General features: G+C 37.2%; 2 protein-coding genes and 1 pseudogene across 4 annotated transcripts in view; 1 reads left to right on the plus strand and 2 right to left on the minus strand.

The window, feature by feature from the left end:
* LOC144654669 (neuropeptide FF receptor 1-like) overlaps positions 1 to 1410 on the minus strand; it is a 41210-nt gene extending 39800 nt beyond the window's left edge. Inside the window, exon 1 of the mRNA XM_078514888.1 lies at positions 1321 to 1410. The gene's annotated coding sequence lies outside the window, so the exon portion shown is untranslated. The remainder of the gene's footprint in view (positions 1 to 1320) is intronic.
* Positions 1 to 6191, plus strand: part of LOC144654855 (ras-related protein Rap-2b-like) — a 47867-nt gene extending 41676 nt beyond the window's left edge. For both annotated transcript variants that reach the window (XM_078515082.1, XM_078515091.1), the window contains exons 4-7: positions 1368 to 1424; positions 3697 to 3770; positions 4241 to 4423; positions 5607 to 6191. In XM_078515082.1, coding sequence (XP_078371208.1) covers positions 1368 to 1424; positions 3697 to 3770; positions 4241 to 4423; positions 5607 to 5963 — 671 coding nt within the window. In that variant the 3' untranslated portion in view covers positions 5964 to 6191. The remainder of the gene's footprint in view (positions 1 to 1367; positions 1425 to 3696; positions 3771 to 4240; positions 4424 to 5606) is intronic.
* A 925-nt stretch (positions 6192 to 7116) lies between these two features.
* On the minus strand, positions 7117 to 10951 carry LOC144655292 (uncharacterized; annotated as a pseudogene). Its single transcript, XR_013571066.1, has 2 exons — positions 9966 to 10951; positions 7117 to 7819 (listed from the first exon to the last, which is right to left on the minus strand). The product of XR_013571066.1 is annotated as an uncharacterized LOC144655292 (transcript).
* Positions 10952 to 13573: the final 2622 nt, after the last annotated feature.

Genomic DNA, 13573 nt, shown 5'->3' on the forward strand with positions numbered 1-13573 from the left:
TCACAAAAAAAGCAGCTATCACGCAGCGAAGGATATTGCGTGGTGCTTTGCTGAACCATGTTGTCATCACGTATCAATGTTTCGTGTCGAAACTAGGATCCCGTGAAGGAACTAATGGAGTAAAAATCACGCGAGAATAGATAAGACTAAAATACAATCCCATTAAGATACGATTGAAATTAATGACTTCAGCTCTCCTGTTTTATCAGTAGCTATTCATAACATGTCAACGGGCGTGATGAAAGCACACTTACTCACTTGTTTTTGTTGAAAAATGTTCCCTAATGCTTGAACTTCAAGTATTTATGGTATGCCTTGCCTTTCGGAAATGTTTATTGAATCCTTCCATCGAAAAAGCTTAACAAAATGAGAACCCTCTCTTCATTTTGTACAGAACAGACTTGCATTTCGTGTTATCTCACGAGACGATTTAGTCGTATTCAACTTGAAACGTTTAATGCAGGTCTTAAAAAGACGTATTACCTTCAGGGTCAATTACAGCACGCTTCTTTGAGTCTGTTTATCAGCGTACGTTCCCAGTTTCATTAACACACATTTTGACTGCAGTGCTGCCTTTTCTGTGGATTGCTTTTTTGCTTCTCTTCATAGTTTGCTACATTGGTGTCAAATCCATTGTGAATTGGAAAACATAGAGGAAAGATCTAATCTAAGTGCAGCGATTAACGTTGATGACCTTGTGGTCTGCGACGTGCATAGATACCCTATTTTGTTATCTCAGCCAAAAAGCGCCGTTTCCGCTGCTGTTTACTTGATCGTCCAGATTAAACTTCTTAAAAATAACTATTTTCTAAAAGCACCAGAAGCTGTTAAAGTCTTTCAAAACTCTTCTAAACAGAGACTAAAGCCACTTAGCTTAAGGGGGCTCACTTAAAAGTACTTTCTCTTAATATTGTTTATTTTATAAATTAAGTACGTTTTCCAGATGTGAGTGGTAAAGTAAACCGTTTTTTCGTTAGGATTAGGCCTGTGCTCAGACCTAAATTGATTGCATATAGTGTCTTTTGCACTGTAAAGCGAAAGTGTGGTTTTATGCACTGATCTACTGTTACAGCCAACAACTAAAACTGATTTAACTAGCATACATGGTGTAGTAACGCTAAGAAGAAACATTAACCGATTTCATATTTTCCCAGATCGTAAAACATGCAGCATCTAGAAGTTGGACGCCGTATTAATAAGCTTAAATCAAATCTTAAAATGGAAACATCCACAACATGACACTAATTTTGTCCCGCAAATTGTAATAACCACCGTTGTAACAACAGTTGAATATGTTTGAGTTGTTTTTAGCACACCTACCTTCAAGTTACTCCCTTGTTGACTGTCTTTTTTGTCTTGATTTGCAGCCTTGAGTATTCGCTACGTGTCCAAAGAGTTCTCAAGCACCTATGACCCAACGATAGGTAAGTTAGTCCGGTTTATCAACTGTCAAGTGATTGCATAAACAGAGGCATGCATAACATGACGTATAAGATCGATTGATGCGCATTTCTGACTTCAATTAGCCAGTTTTATAAACAAATCTTATTAGCACTTGAAAGAATCCAGCAGAGTTTAATTTGTTTTCTTTTGTGTAAAACACGACTTGCGTGCTACACCCAGTGGTTCCTTTGTTTGCTGAAATTATTAGTAAAACTTGTGAAATGTTTTGTGGTCAAGTTGTACAATGTATTTGCATTTTTATCAAGTTGTATAATATATTGCACTTTTGTTCTTTGCTAGTTGTTCATAAACATTTCAAGAAAATTTATTAACCCATTGGTGCCTGTGCCGGCCAAAACCGGCCGTGACGAGCGTTGCCCGTTTTTCCACTTCTAACGTCATTATCTTTGACCAAAAAAGGCATCACTTATACTCAGTCTCTGAAGGAGCAAAAGAACTTTCAATGATACCCAGATCACAGTGATTGGGTTAATTGAGCTTGAAATTCAATCGAAATTGCTCAGAAATTTGAGTGAAAAACTCGGAGGAAAATTTGCCTCAACCACCCTTGGCTACTCAATGACAAGAATTTCCTGTTTGGATCATGCTTTCTCGAGAATTCTTGGACTGAAAGCAGGCCAAGTGGAAGGCCAACAACTGCTGCAAAAGGATCAGAAAAGGAGAAAAAAGGAAAAGCGATAAAAAAAATCAAAAAACGAAAAGCCCGAAGTGGTAGCATTTTCACGGCCAAAAACTCAATATTTTAATTTTTTGCTCATGCCCGAACAAACTTCCGTAAAAAGCGATGCTATTAAAAATAAAGACAAACTTTTAAACTGCAAATGCCGTTTTGAGCAGTTTGGAGCAGAGTAAAGCGCATTTCTTACCAGAAAAATTCCAAAACTGTCCAAAAAAAATTTTTTTTTCCAAAAATCGCCATGCGTCAATGGGTTAATAGTCAGTACTACCCATAACGTTTGCGAAACCAAATACTAACGTCGCAACTGGAACACGATCTTTATCCGTTATTTTTAAATAAGTATTTACAATCTCTGTCCGTGCTGGGATGTTTTGTCGGGTTATTTTAAATCAAGTAAACAATGCATAAAATTCCTTGTAACCAGATCATGTATGTTGGTATTAGTTCAGTCTGCGGTAGGGCAAAAAAGTATGTGATAACATCCGGCCTATAATGTATTGATTGTATACAAATTTGCTGTTTTAGCATCTGCCTTGAGATATTAATAGTCATAATTTTTCAGCCAGAGTTTTACTCAATATTCTCCTGTCCGTCTTAGAGAGGTGTCTGCCCTACAAATTACACGCTATAATTTTACTAGTAATTTTCCTTTTTAAAGGACGACAGTGGATAAAACTTCCCAACAGGAAAATAAGCACTTTTTGGTACTTCATAGTATCGGCTGTCAGCAAATTTTTGTACTTGTTAATTATTTTTTGAAATGCGCATCTAAATTTATTCTGCCTGCTTATTCATATTCCTTAAATATATCGCCGGAACTGTAAATGCTAATAAGCCTCCGTAAATCGAGCTAGACGTAGTATGTTCTAGAATAGAATCACAGAAACTAAACTTAACAGTCATTTACTTTATTTTATTTTTATTCGGGTGATGTATCAAGGTAGTCATAACAAAGAGGCTCTATAGCATCGTAGTGGATTTGCTTAGAAATATGATTGAACTGTTTGAAGAATGTTTTTTTTTTTTTTGGGGGGGGGGGGGGGCACAGGTAAACTGAAACTTGTAACGACGCTGGAGAACTTAAGGTTGTTGTTACAAGTAAATGTGTATGGACCTGTATGCCTGATCTAACAGGAAGAGAGGTGGCACACAATCAAAATAAAATTATTAGTAATACTCGGCATTTAATTTGGTTTCCTTTTTTTAACGTGTGAAAGCTCAATGGACTTAATCACGAGCTCAAAGGTAATAAGGGATCTTACGTAACATGTATAAGCACTTCTACACTTAAAAACGTTCTTCAAAATAATAAAATGGACGTTATGTACTTTTCATATTGAAATATTTTTGAAAAAACAACCTCCAATGGAAATGTCAAGTGCAGAAAGGCCGATCGCAATAACATTTTAAATCTTGAGGAAGAAGAGTATACAATTAGCAAACAGGTTCTTATTCTCCATTGCCTGCTAAAGTAATTTCAGGCAATTTAACAAGCTCCATCTTTGTATCACCTTATTACTAAAATGTTGTGCTTTTGTTGGTGTATTTTCAAGAGGACAACTACGAAACAGATATCGAAGTGGATGGATGTCCGATGAAAGTTGAAGTTATTGACACGGCGGGAAATGTAAGTAAACCGAAGAAATGCCCACTATTGTGAACATAACGAATCCCCCCTCCCCCTCTCAAGATTCACTCCAAAAAAAGGGCTAACCCTCGAAACGTCAGCTTTTCGAATTTAGCTTAACATTAAAAGGAAGAATATTGCGTTCAAAAAACGTTCTGACATGCAGTTGAAGTCTTGCATTTCGATTGCCAGTCAGTGATTTGCTTTTTCATATAAAAATCGCAACGTGCATATGTTGTTGTTCAATTTTGCCCTTGATACAATTGGGTATTTTCCTTTGTTCTGTTGGTTGTATGGTAATATATGATAATGAACGCAAAACACTGAGGAAAATACCTGATTGTACCTAGGGTAACATTGAACCACAACACATATCTTACTGTATTTTTTTATTCACAAATAACATTTTTACCATCCAAAATCAAATATTTGCATACGTCTTCATCAGTTAAGTTTCGCATATATTTTAGGACGTGTTCCGGCGAATGAGGAATCAATACATTAAGAGCGGAGACGGCTTTCTTCTGGTTTATTCCATCACTGACAGCTGGAGCTCACACTCAATCACAGCTTTCCATGAACAGATCATCGCTGCTAAGGGAGAAAAAGACAAGATTATACCACAAATCCCCGTCATTTTGGTTGGAAACAAGGTAAGGCTCACTTTGACTTGAAGGTTTGCTTTTGCTTTTCCTTGTCGTTATTTGTTTTTTCAGTTATTGTCACTTGTAAAACAGCTGCTTACAAAACACTGTGTACTTAAATAGTAGACATTGCACTTCTTACAATATCCTCACAGTACACTTCTTCGAATACATTTCAGAACAGCACACTAACTTATTGTTACTTATTTTCGCGGGACTTAATTTTCGCGAACGTTTTTTATTGCATTTTTTTGTCTTAGACGTTTTTTCTGTCCAAATCGCGAAAATTAAGTCCCGTGAAAATAAGTAACAATAAGGTACTTACATACATTTGCAGAACACCACTTACAATACCGTTACACTACTACCGTTACCGTTACGACTTACCCTTACATTTACAGCATTTACTATATTATGCTTACAGTACGCTACTTAATGCATTACTTACTTACAACGTTGTTTGCTGTTGTTGTTGGTTGTTGTTGTCGTTGGTGGTGGTGGTAGGGTGCCTACTTTGGAAAGAAGTGGAGGATTCTTGCTGTGTTCTTTCGAAGGAAGAGGCAAAGAATAGATCGGGCACCCTTTCGAAAAGAGGGGATTAGAGCCGGTGAAGAGATTTTTTTTTCTACTGCTTCAAATTAAATATTATTATTATACACTGGTGTCACCAGCTTGATTTTGATTGGCTATAAGCACGCAGCTAATTCTTGCTTGCTGTTTCTCTTACGTCATACCTACAGACATTAGATTTTACATATGTAGAAGTGACGTCATACCTACAGACAATAGTTTTATGCATTCAGATTTTGCAGATTTTGTGCAGATTTTGTGCGCGCTCTTGTCTTTACAAGTGCAGCTCAGGAATGTCCATAATAAAACAATTATTGGATTCGGTTTTCGCATGATAGCGATAATTATCAAGGCCTCAGTTTCTGTTATCCGCCTCAGCCTTCGGCTTCGGCAGATAACAGAAACTTTGGCCTTGATAATTATCGCTATCATGCTCAACCTCATCCAATAATTGTTAATTAATAAATGTAAGTGGCAAAACTATTTCTTTTACAAGAGATGACGAGGTAACAAAAGAAATACTTCTTGTACCTCGTGATGATTAATCGATCATTGCAAGAAGTGTACGTCTATGTAGCCTGAAAATCTGCAAACTTTTCATTGCTCGTTTGCTTTTCCATAGTGCGACTTGGACGACGAACGAGAAGTTACATATCTAGACGGAAAGAAAATCGCTACTACCCTCTCCTGCCCGTTTCTTGAAACATCGGCCAAGGACGACATTGGCGTAGGTGAAGTATTCACCAACCTTGCTAGACAAATGAAAGAAGCTAGAGCTGACACGGTTCGGAAAGCGTTCATTAGAGACCGACGAAGGTTCTCCTTGCGTAATATGTCTTTAAGGGAGAGAAAATGCAAGGAAAAACTGCAGGCTTTGAGGCCAAACGAAGCGCCGTCAAGTGTCCCAAAAAGGAAACAGAGAGGAGTGTTACGAGGATTAATATGTGGATCAGGAAGTCTTGGTACCACTGATATTTAAAGGACTTATATCCCGATTATCAAAGTATTAACTCCTGTCAAGAAAAGGAAATACGTACTGGCGTGGCACTGTTGCTGCAGCATCAATAAAGGTATTCCGAAGAATAGGCGAATAGGAAATACTTTGCTGAATAGGAAATACTTTGCTGTTTTGGGATCGAAACATTGTGTTCTTTCTGTCGCAGAGTCGTGTTCTGATCGAAGTTGGAAATACCCAGCAAATTTGGTGGCCGTTTATCAGGTACACTTAATGGTATTCGGTGACAGTTTGGTCCTTGTTGAATTCTGCGGTGCTCTTGCTGCTGGTATCTTACTAATGTAAGCGAAAACGAGAACAAAACGAAAACGTTGGATTGTTCTTAGCATAAAACGATCATTTAGTTGATGGTGTAGAGCAGCATAGGAGGCGCGCTGCCAAAATACGAGGCGTATACTAACGGTTTTTAAACGATTATCGGTAGAAAAATGCACTCCGAATTCAAATCAATATCAAAGTTCTTGTAAATAAAATCGAGCATAATGTACATGTTTTTGTATACAATGTATTTTAACTATAAACAAGGAATAAAATAATAATTTCTTGCCAAGAACGTTAAACGTTTTTTTAAAAATTAACTATCTGAGTGCTTTCTTCGACAAACATCGGAAAAAGGGTATTAATGGTTTTTATTCTTATTTTTTTTACGCCTAAGATTAAAGAGCTCTTGAGGGTGTGGTCTGATATTAACCGGTGGGGGTCTCGGAAGAGCGATGTTGCTTTCACGCGCTTAAAGAAACATCTTCTTTTAAACATTTAATTGTTATTTAATTTAATTTCAATTATATTTGTAAGCCATAAAATTTAGAAGTGTAATTTATAGTTATCTTTACCCCTTTTATTGTAAATAGTTACTGAAAAACCCTGCAAAGAGATTTTTTTTTTTTTTTATTCTATTCTATTCTATTCTATTCTATTCTATTCTATTCTATTCTATTCTATTCTATTTTTCAAGGAAATGCCAGCAAGATAAGCGTATACGTTCCATCGGCACCATAAAAAAAAAACGCTTTTTAGACCAAACCATGTTTGTCGTCTTGAAACGTTGGCGGAGGCACACAGGAGAACGACGGTTTATGAAAAAAAAAACGAAACAAAAACAACACACACAAAAAAAAAAACAAATACGTGATGGTTTCAATTTCTCATACTCTCTTACTTATCTCACAATCGTATCTCTGATTTCTAGTGCTTATATTCCTGATCTAGAAGTCCCGTACACATTGATGATGCGTCATCTTGCGACAATTCGATAGCAGGACCATAAAAATGTGCATGCGTCCAAATACAAGTTAGCACCCTTAGCCTCGGCCTAAACCATCCGTGATACTACATCAGCCTATAGCTCGGCTAGAGGGAGTATTATTTAGGAATAAACTCCAATTTTCTTTTAAATAAGAATGTTGTTTCGTGCGGTTTTAAATACATCTTGTTTAAACCTTTAGGTAATCATTTCTGACGTTTTCATTGGAAAGATCGCCTGCCGGTAATGAATTGTAATAGATTCAATACGCCGACATCATTAAGCTAGCCATAACTTTATAGCAATAAATCTTACTACGATTATTACGATTTATAACATGCCACAACACGTTCAGTAGTAGGTCGCAGTAGGCCCTCGCTGTCTTCCTCGACGATCTTTTCCTCTTGCTCCACGACCTTTCTCTCTACACCCACCGTCCTCTACTGCGTATCATCTCTTTATACATCAGTTGCGGTAATCCCTTGATTTCTTTTCTTCTTTCCCTTCCTTGAACGTGAGTCACCACCAGTATAGTGATTCCAACCAGAACAACTGACAGCATTATCCACCCGCCAATCTAAATTGAAAACAAACAAGACCAATAACTTTGCTTCATTCTACTCATTGACTTTGCGTAAGGACAGTATATCGGTTGCACCTTGGGGTCATTCCACTGAGATAGAACCTGCACTGAGAATTTTGTAAAACTTTGCCTATTGTTTTTATTTTTTTTATCTTATAGAAACTTACATTTTGAAATACAAATGGGGGGGTCCTCGCTTTCGTTAAGAAGGAACAGCACCTTTTTTATAACCAATAATTCATTATCATATAATTATGGTTATGTTCACGATTGCTTGCTAAATTCACGTTTTCGACGATAGTTTCTTATTCCACCCTGGGGCTTGGTCCGAGTACGAAAAGAAAGTTATTGCTCAGTTCAAGATGAACAAGAGAAAAAAGTGATAGATCACCATACTCGTTTACGAGAAATGATGATTGACCTTTTTAGCACATAAAGAAAGAAGAAAGAGCGTAAAGATGCTCAAAGCAATTCTGAATAATTGACCTTAAACTAGTGCGAGACACCATGTTTTATCGGATGTCAAATAGTAAAAAAAAAAATTCTGGACTATTTTCTATCATTTAACACTATTCTGCCTCGGATATTTTTCTTAAAATTAATAAGTCTATGATAGGCCTTAAATACCAAGTAATAGTTGCTATGGAAACGTCATGGCTCACGAACAAGAAATTGATAAACCAATATTGCCTTTGGCAAAGTGACGAAGTTTGGTCATTTAGTCCAAATTTAGATCATTCCAAGTGTTGCTTCATAAATTGAACATATAATAATAATAATAATAATAATAATAATAATAATAATAATAATAATAATAATAATAATAATAATAATAAGGTTTTTGGGCGCTAAAAACTCAGCGCTACATTTCCATTAAAAAATTAGCTAAAACTAATATTCATACAAATATATTGTAAGCAAGACGGGAAAACACTGAATTATAACTTAAAAGTTGAACTTTCTAAACATTAACTATAATACTCCTAACCTAAATCACTAAATTATACCGGACTGTTAAAATCTGATTTATAACACTTATCGGACTAGCCTTTCCTACGATCTTGCCTATTACAGTGGAACCCCGATATAACGATCTTCAATATAACGATATTCCCGATATAACGATGAATATGTTATGTCCCGGCAAAAGTAAAATGTATGGGACGGAGCCCCGATATAACGATTCCTCGATATAGCAATATAATTTTACCGCCCCCTTGGCATATCGTTATGTCGGGGTTCCACTGTATATTTTTCCATCAATTTATACACTTTACGCGTCTATGTCGCCCACAGTCCGCGAGGCTGAAATGGCTATAATTTAAGAACATCAGAAATCACCTCGAATGAGTAAAAAGACAGTGGACACCCCATTAGCGAACTTGGACTCGCTTTAAAACTGCAGTGATGAGGCAGGTGTTGATGGCAGTTCTTGTTCATTTAAAGGGACGCTAGAATATATTATTCCGTTGCCAATAATTAATAAATCCGCAAAGCAAACCGAAAAAGGATTAATTTTCCTCGTTTGAAAGAAAATTGTTTTCTTCTGTACGAAGTGTGCGACTATGTTTTTGTGAGTTTCTGCTGTATGAAAAATAATATTCCATGACTTTTAAATGTACATTTCCGATTGATTATTTGATCAAGAAATGGACGCAAGTACTTTAGCTCGAACGATGGCGTCAATGGTTTCCCAAATTTGTCAGTAATTTAAATTCAAAATTAATATTTGCAGTAATTGTACAGCTCGACTGCCGAGATTAATTTCGTTCCAGTAATACTAGTTATGGTTTATTCCGAAAAAATAGAAGCACTTTTAATATTATTTTTGTTTTAAGGAAATTGATCGGTGTTGTTGATAGCCTTGCTCGCCCGAGTGCAATATCAATTCTATACCAATTACCATTTAGTTATTATCCGGCGGATCATTCACAAAATGGTTCATATTTAATTGTTGTTTTGGTAGTAACGTTTTGAATGTCATTTAAAGTATTATTCGCTTCTTTCCTGTTTTGCTTGAAAGTTTAGCAATTCATTCAAAAAGCACATCTACATTAAGGCTTTAAAATATGAAAATATTAAATAAAAAGTATGAGTTAGATGATCTGTGCCGCTTTACATACGTTATATCAATACTTACATTAAGATAAAAATCGACCCATCGTGTTACGTACGTATCGCAGGAATTTTCACCATTTTCTCCAGTAGTGCAACCGTCGTGACAGAATTCGCGCTAACGTGTGGAATAGCAGGTTGAATTTAAATGGAAAGTGTTAGTCATATTCCGTGAAAAGGAAACTACGCTAGATGGCTGAAGCGAGAAATTAATTCCACTTGGCCCTGAGGGAACAGTTATGGACGAGGCAACATGTAAGGCCAATGAATTGACATGTGGAGTTGAAGGAAGGGAAGTTGTTGCTTGAAGAGTCAAACTTTGAATTGTTTTTTGAGGCTGCCTTGCCGAAAATTCAGGTGAAGAAGTTGGTGTTTCAAGAATGGTTATTTGCACAGTTGACACGTTGAGCATTGAATAAATTGCTTCTGTTTCAAAGTTTGTTGTTACTGTTTTTGATGCGATGTCCTCTCGATGGCCGTTCGTCGCGGTAGAACTTTTAATTTGTACCGTTAATGACGTTTTAATCGCCGGAGTAGATGTAACTTGGGTTTCGTTCGCTTTAGTTAATCCGTGATGACGACTTCCAAAATACCCAGCCCACGGCAATAACAGATACAAAACATAACTCTTCGAAGAAAACATGATGGCGCTGAACCGCGAGGAAATCGCTTGCTTTATTACTTCTGCATCTGGCGATTGACGCTTCTGAAGGGAATACAATTAATTCAGAGCCACGAACAGTCACGTTGCAGCTGCCTGATGACCAGTTCCAGCTCACTGTAACAAAAGCATCTTGTTTCTCAAAATTGTAATGAAAAATCGGATTCACGATTTGCATTTCTAAAATATGTTTTTTAACTCTTAAATAAACATTGCTTGATACCCCGTAGACTGTCTTTCTGTTGCAGCTGAAATATCTGGTCCTTTTGATAAGACTTCAAAGTTTATTCGACACGCTGTCAAAATAACCCCAAAGCTGTCTCTCTAGCCGACCTGCGCATGGCAACACGCTAAGGGCGAGAAAAATTGACAATATCATGACTTACGACTGACATACAGTATTAAAAAAAAGTAACAAATATAAATAATTCTGTACGTGTTTAAAAACCTGCATTTTTAAACGCGAGCCTGTAACTTATTGCATATGCAAGGCTCATTATAACCGGATTTAATCAAACCATATAAACGGTCTTCGGCAAACGTTTTCATTCAGGTTAATTTCTAGTTTAAACGTTTAAAATGTTTTCACTACCTCCTTTAAATTTGAGTATATCATGCATTAATAATAAATACGTTTCTAATGGAAGATGGCTTAATAAAGAGACATCAAGCTACCTTCACTTGAGTGTCAAATGTAATTTGCATTTGCTTTCGTTTTGCATGACAATTCTTAGTGATTGTTTTTTTAAAGAACACTCGCGACACTTTCTCAACCAATCAGAAGTAAAAACCAAAACCAATCGAGACTCGTTTGCGCACGTTTTCCCGCGCTTCTCGCCGGCTACACGTGTTTGCTTCGAGTTTTGATTAGTTCACTGAATTGTCTGTTTGGTTTGTGATTGGCTAGAAAGATAACTTTGGTTTTGGCAGTGGTTTTGGCTTTATGACACTCAAATGAAAACCGCTCTAATCCAAATGGGTCCCTGAAAAAAGTAATTAAAGTTTTGATGGGAGGCTTTGCTTTTAATTACCATTTTAACGCTAGCTGGTGCTGAACTAGGAGTCTTGCACTATGCAGAGTATGGGATCTGTCCTACCCCAATTATAGCATGAAGACACTACAGTACAGCCCAGTGATGTTTTTAAAAAACGCAAGTAATCATTTTGGTCATCGTGAAAGCTATAGCCAAACAATTATTTTCCCGCAAGCTTATAATAGAAAAGCTTGCTGTTTGGCGGCAGAGTAATTAATGTAATTACAGTGACAGATCTCAGTCATCAATTATTATAGGGACGATACCTGGACGGGACCGAGGACGGACGAGACGCGGAGCCAATGCGATGCCGCCCACGGCCCCAGTCCGCGGGCGGGTGCGCCACAGTGAAGGAGTGTCCCGCCGTGTTGACAGGGGGGGGGCTGACGGAGGGCGAGAACCTGCTGTGCGCCGGAGAAGGGCCGGGGCGCACCGGGGCAGGAAATGACCCGCCGCGAAGCCCGCCAAGAAGTCGACCGGCCCAGTCCCCCGCGAATTACCGTCCTCGAGGTCAGCCATCCAGGTTTATCTTAAAGTCCCTAATGTTAATAGTCGGTTATTGTCGATGAAGGCGATTGATCTTCCGGTCTGCTTCCCTTAAAAATAAAAAATAGCGAAGGAAGCGTAATATTCCATGCCTCTTCCACACTGGTAGTGAAAATGTAAAACGCAAAAGTAATAAATGTCAAAAATTGTTAAATTTGAATTTGGAGTGTTGGTTTTTAAGAGGGAGGAAAACCTGAGAACCCGGGGAAGAACCCTCAGAGCAAGGATGAAAACTAACAACCTCAACCCACATATAACGCTGGGTGTTCTTTTGACCTTTGCTACAATGGGAATTCGTTCACGATAAAATTTACAATTTTGCACTTCCAAAGCTTGCTTGGGGCTTGCTTGCGGGTGAATCGAAATTAGCTTGTCTGATGCTCTTTTAAATTTGTCTAGTAGAGAATGATGTAGAATGCCAAAGGATATAGTTTTGTCCTTAGTGGTAAAACTTACCTACTCCCTTCCATCTGGTATTAATAGACTATTTTAGTCTGTCCATTTTATCCACCCATGTTTCTACTCGAGGACATATCTTTTCACACTATAGCTATATTTCTCAATCGATTCCCTTCGCCATTCTTAGGTCCGGTTTAAATGTTAACTAACTCATGCACGTATGATAAGCAACACATGAGATTACAAAAAAATTGATTTTTTTTATAATTTATTGAAAGAAATAGCTTTGTGCACAGATTCACTAGCCTAGCACTCTTAAATTAGAGTCGTGACCTCGAAAAATCCAGAGTAGCGAACGTTCTAGAAATATATTCAAATATATTTAGTCGAGAGTATTTCGATAATGGTATCAAATAAAAGCGAAAACAACAATCTTTACAGTAGAACAAAATCTTTAAAAGAGTCGATTAGAGAATGGGACTGTGGTATTTGGGGGGACCTAAACAACAAGAGAATTTTAAAGTGATCTTATTTCTCAAAACAAAGAGAAGATCAATGAAAGTTGTCGGCAGCGTTTGGATACGTGGTAAGTGTGAAATAAAAATATGAACCGATATGAAACTGAATAATGTAACCTCTACCAGCGACTCCTGAGCTGCAGACTGCTGCAAATCGATAAACTGGGCTCATTACGTTTGAATGGTCTGCTCGATTTGATGGAAAAGCCATTGCCAGAAATTTTGAAAATAACTGAATGCGAGTGTTCTGGGGTGAATTCAATTTAAAACCAATATGTTTAATCACCTATTTAAAAAACACAGTGTGGCTAAATATATTTCATCGCCGTTCAAACTGGTCACATGCTCGAAATTTCGCGCGTTTTAAATTTCCCACTTCACGCTACCTGCCAATGATTTTTCTTTAAACAAAAGAATTTATTTTCCTTTCTTCGCGGTTGGCTTTTAGTATAATACAATAGTAAAAAAGATTCCA

Source organism: Oculina patagonica, chromosome 1 (genome assembly GCF_052425735.1).
Source record: "Oculina patagonica isolate OP01 chromosome 1, crgOcupat, whole genome shotgun sequence".
NCBI lineage: Eukaryota > Metazoa > Cnidaria > Anthozoa > Scleractinia > Oculinidae > Oculina > Oculina patagonica.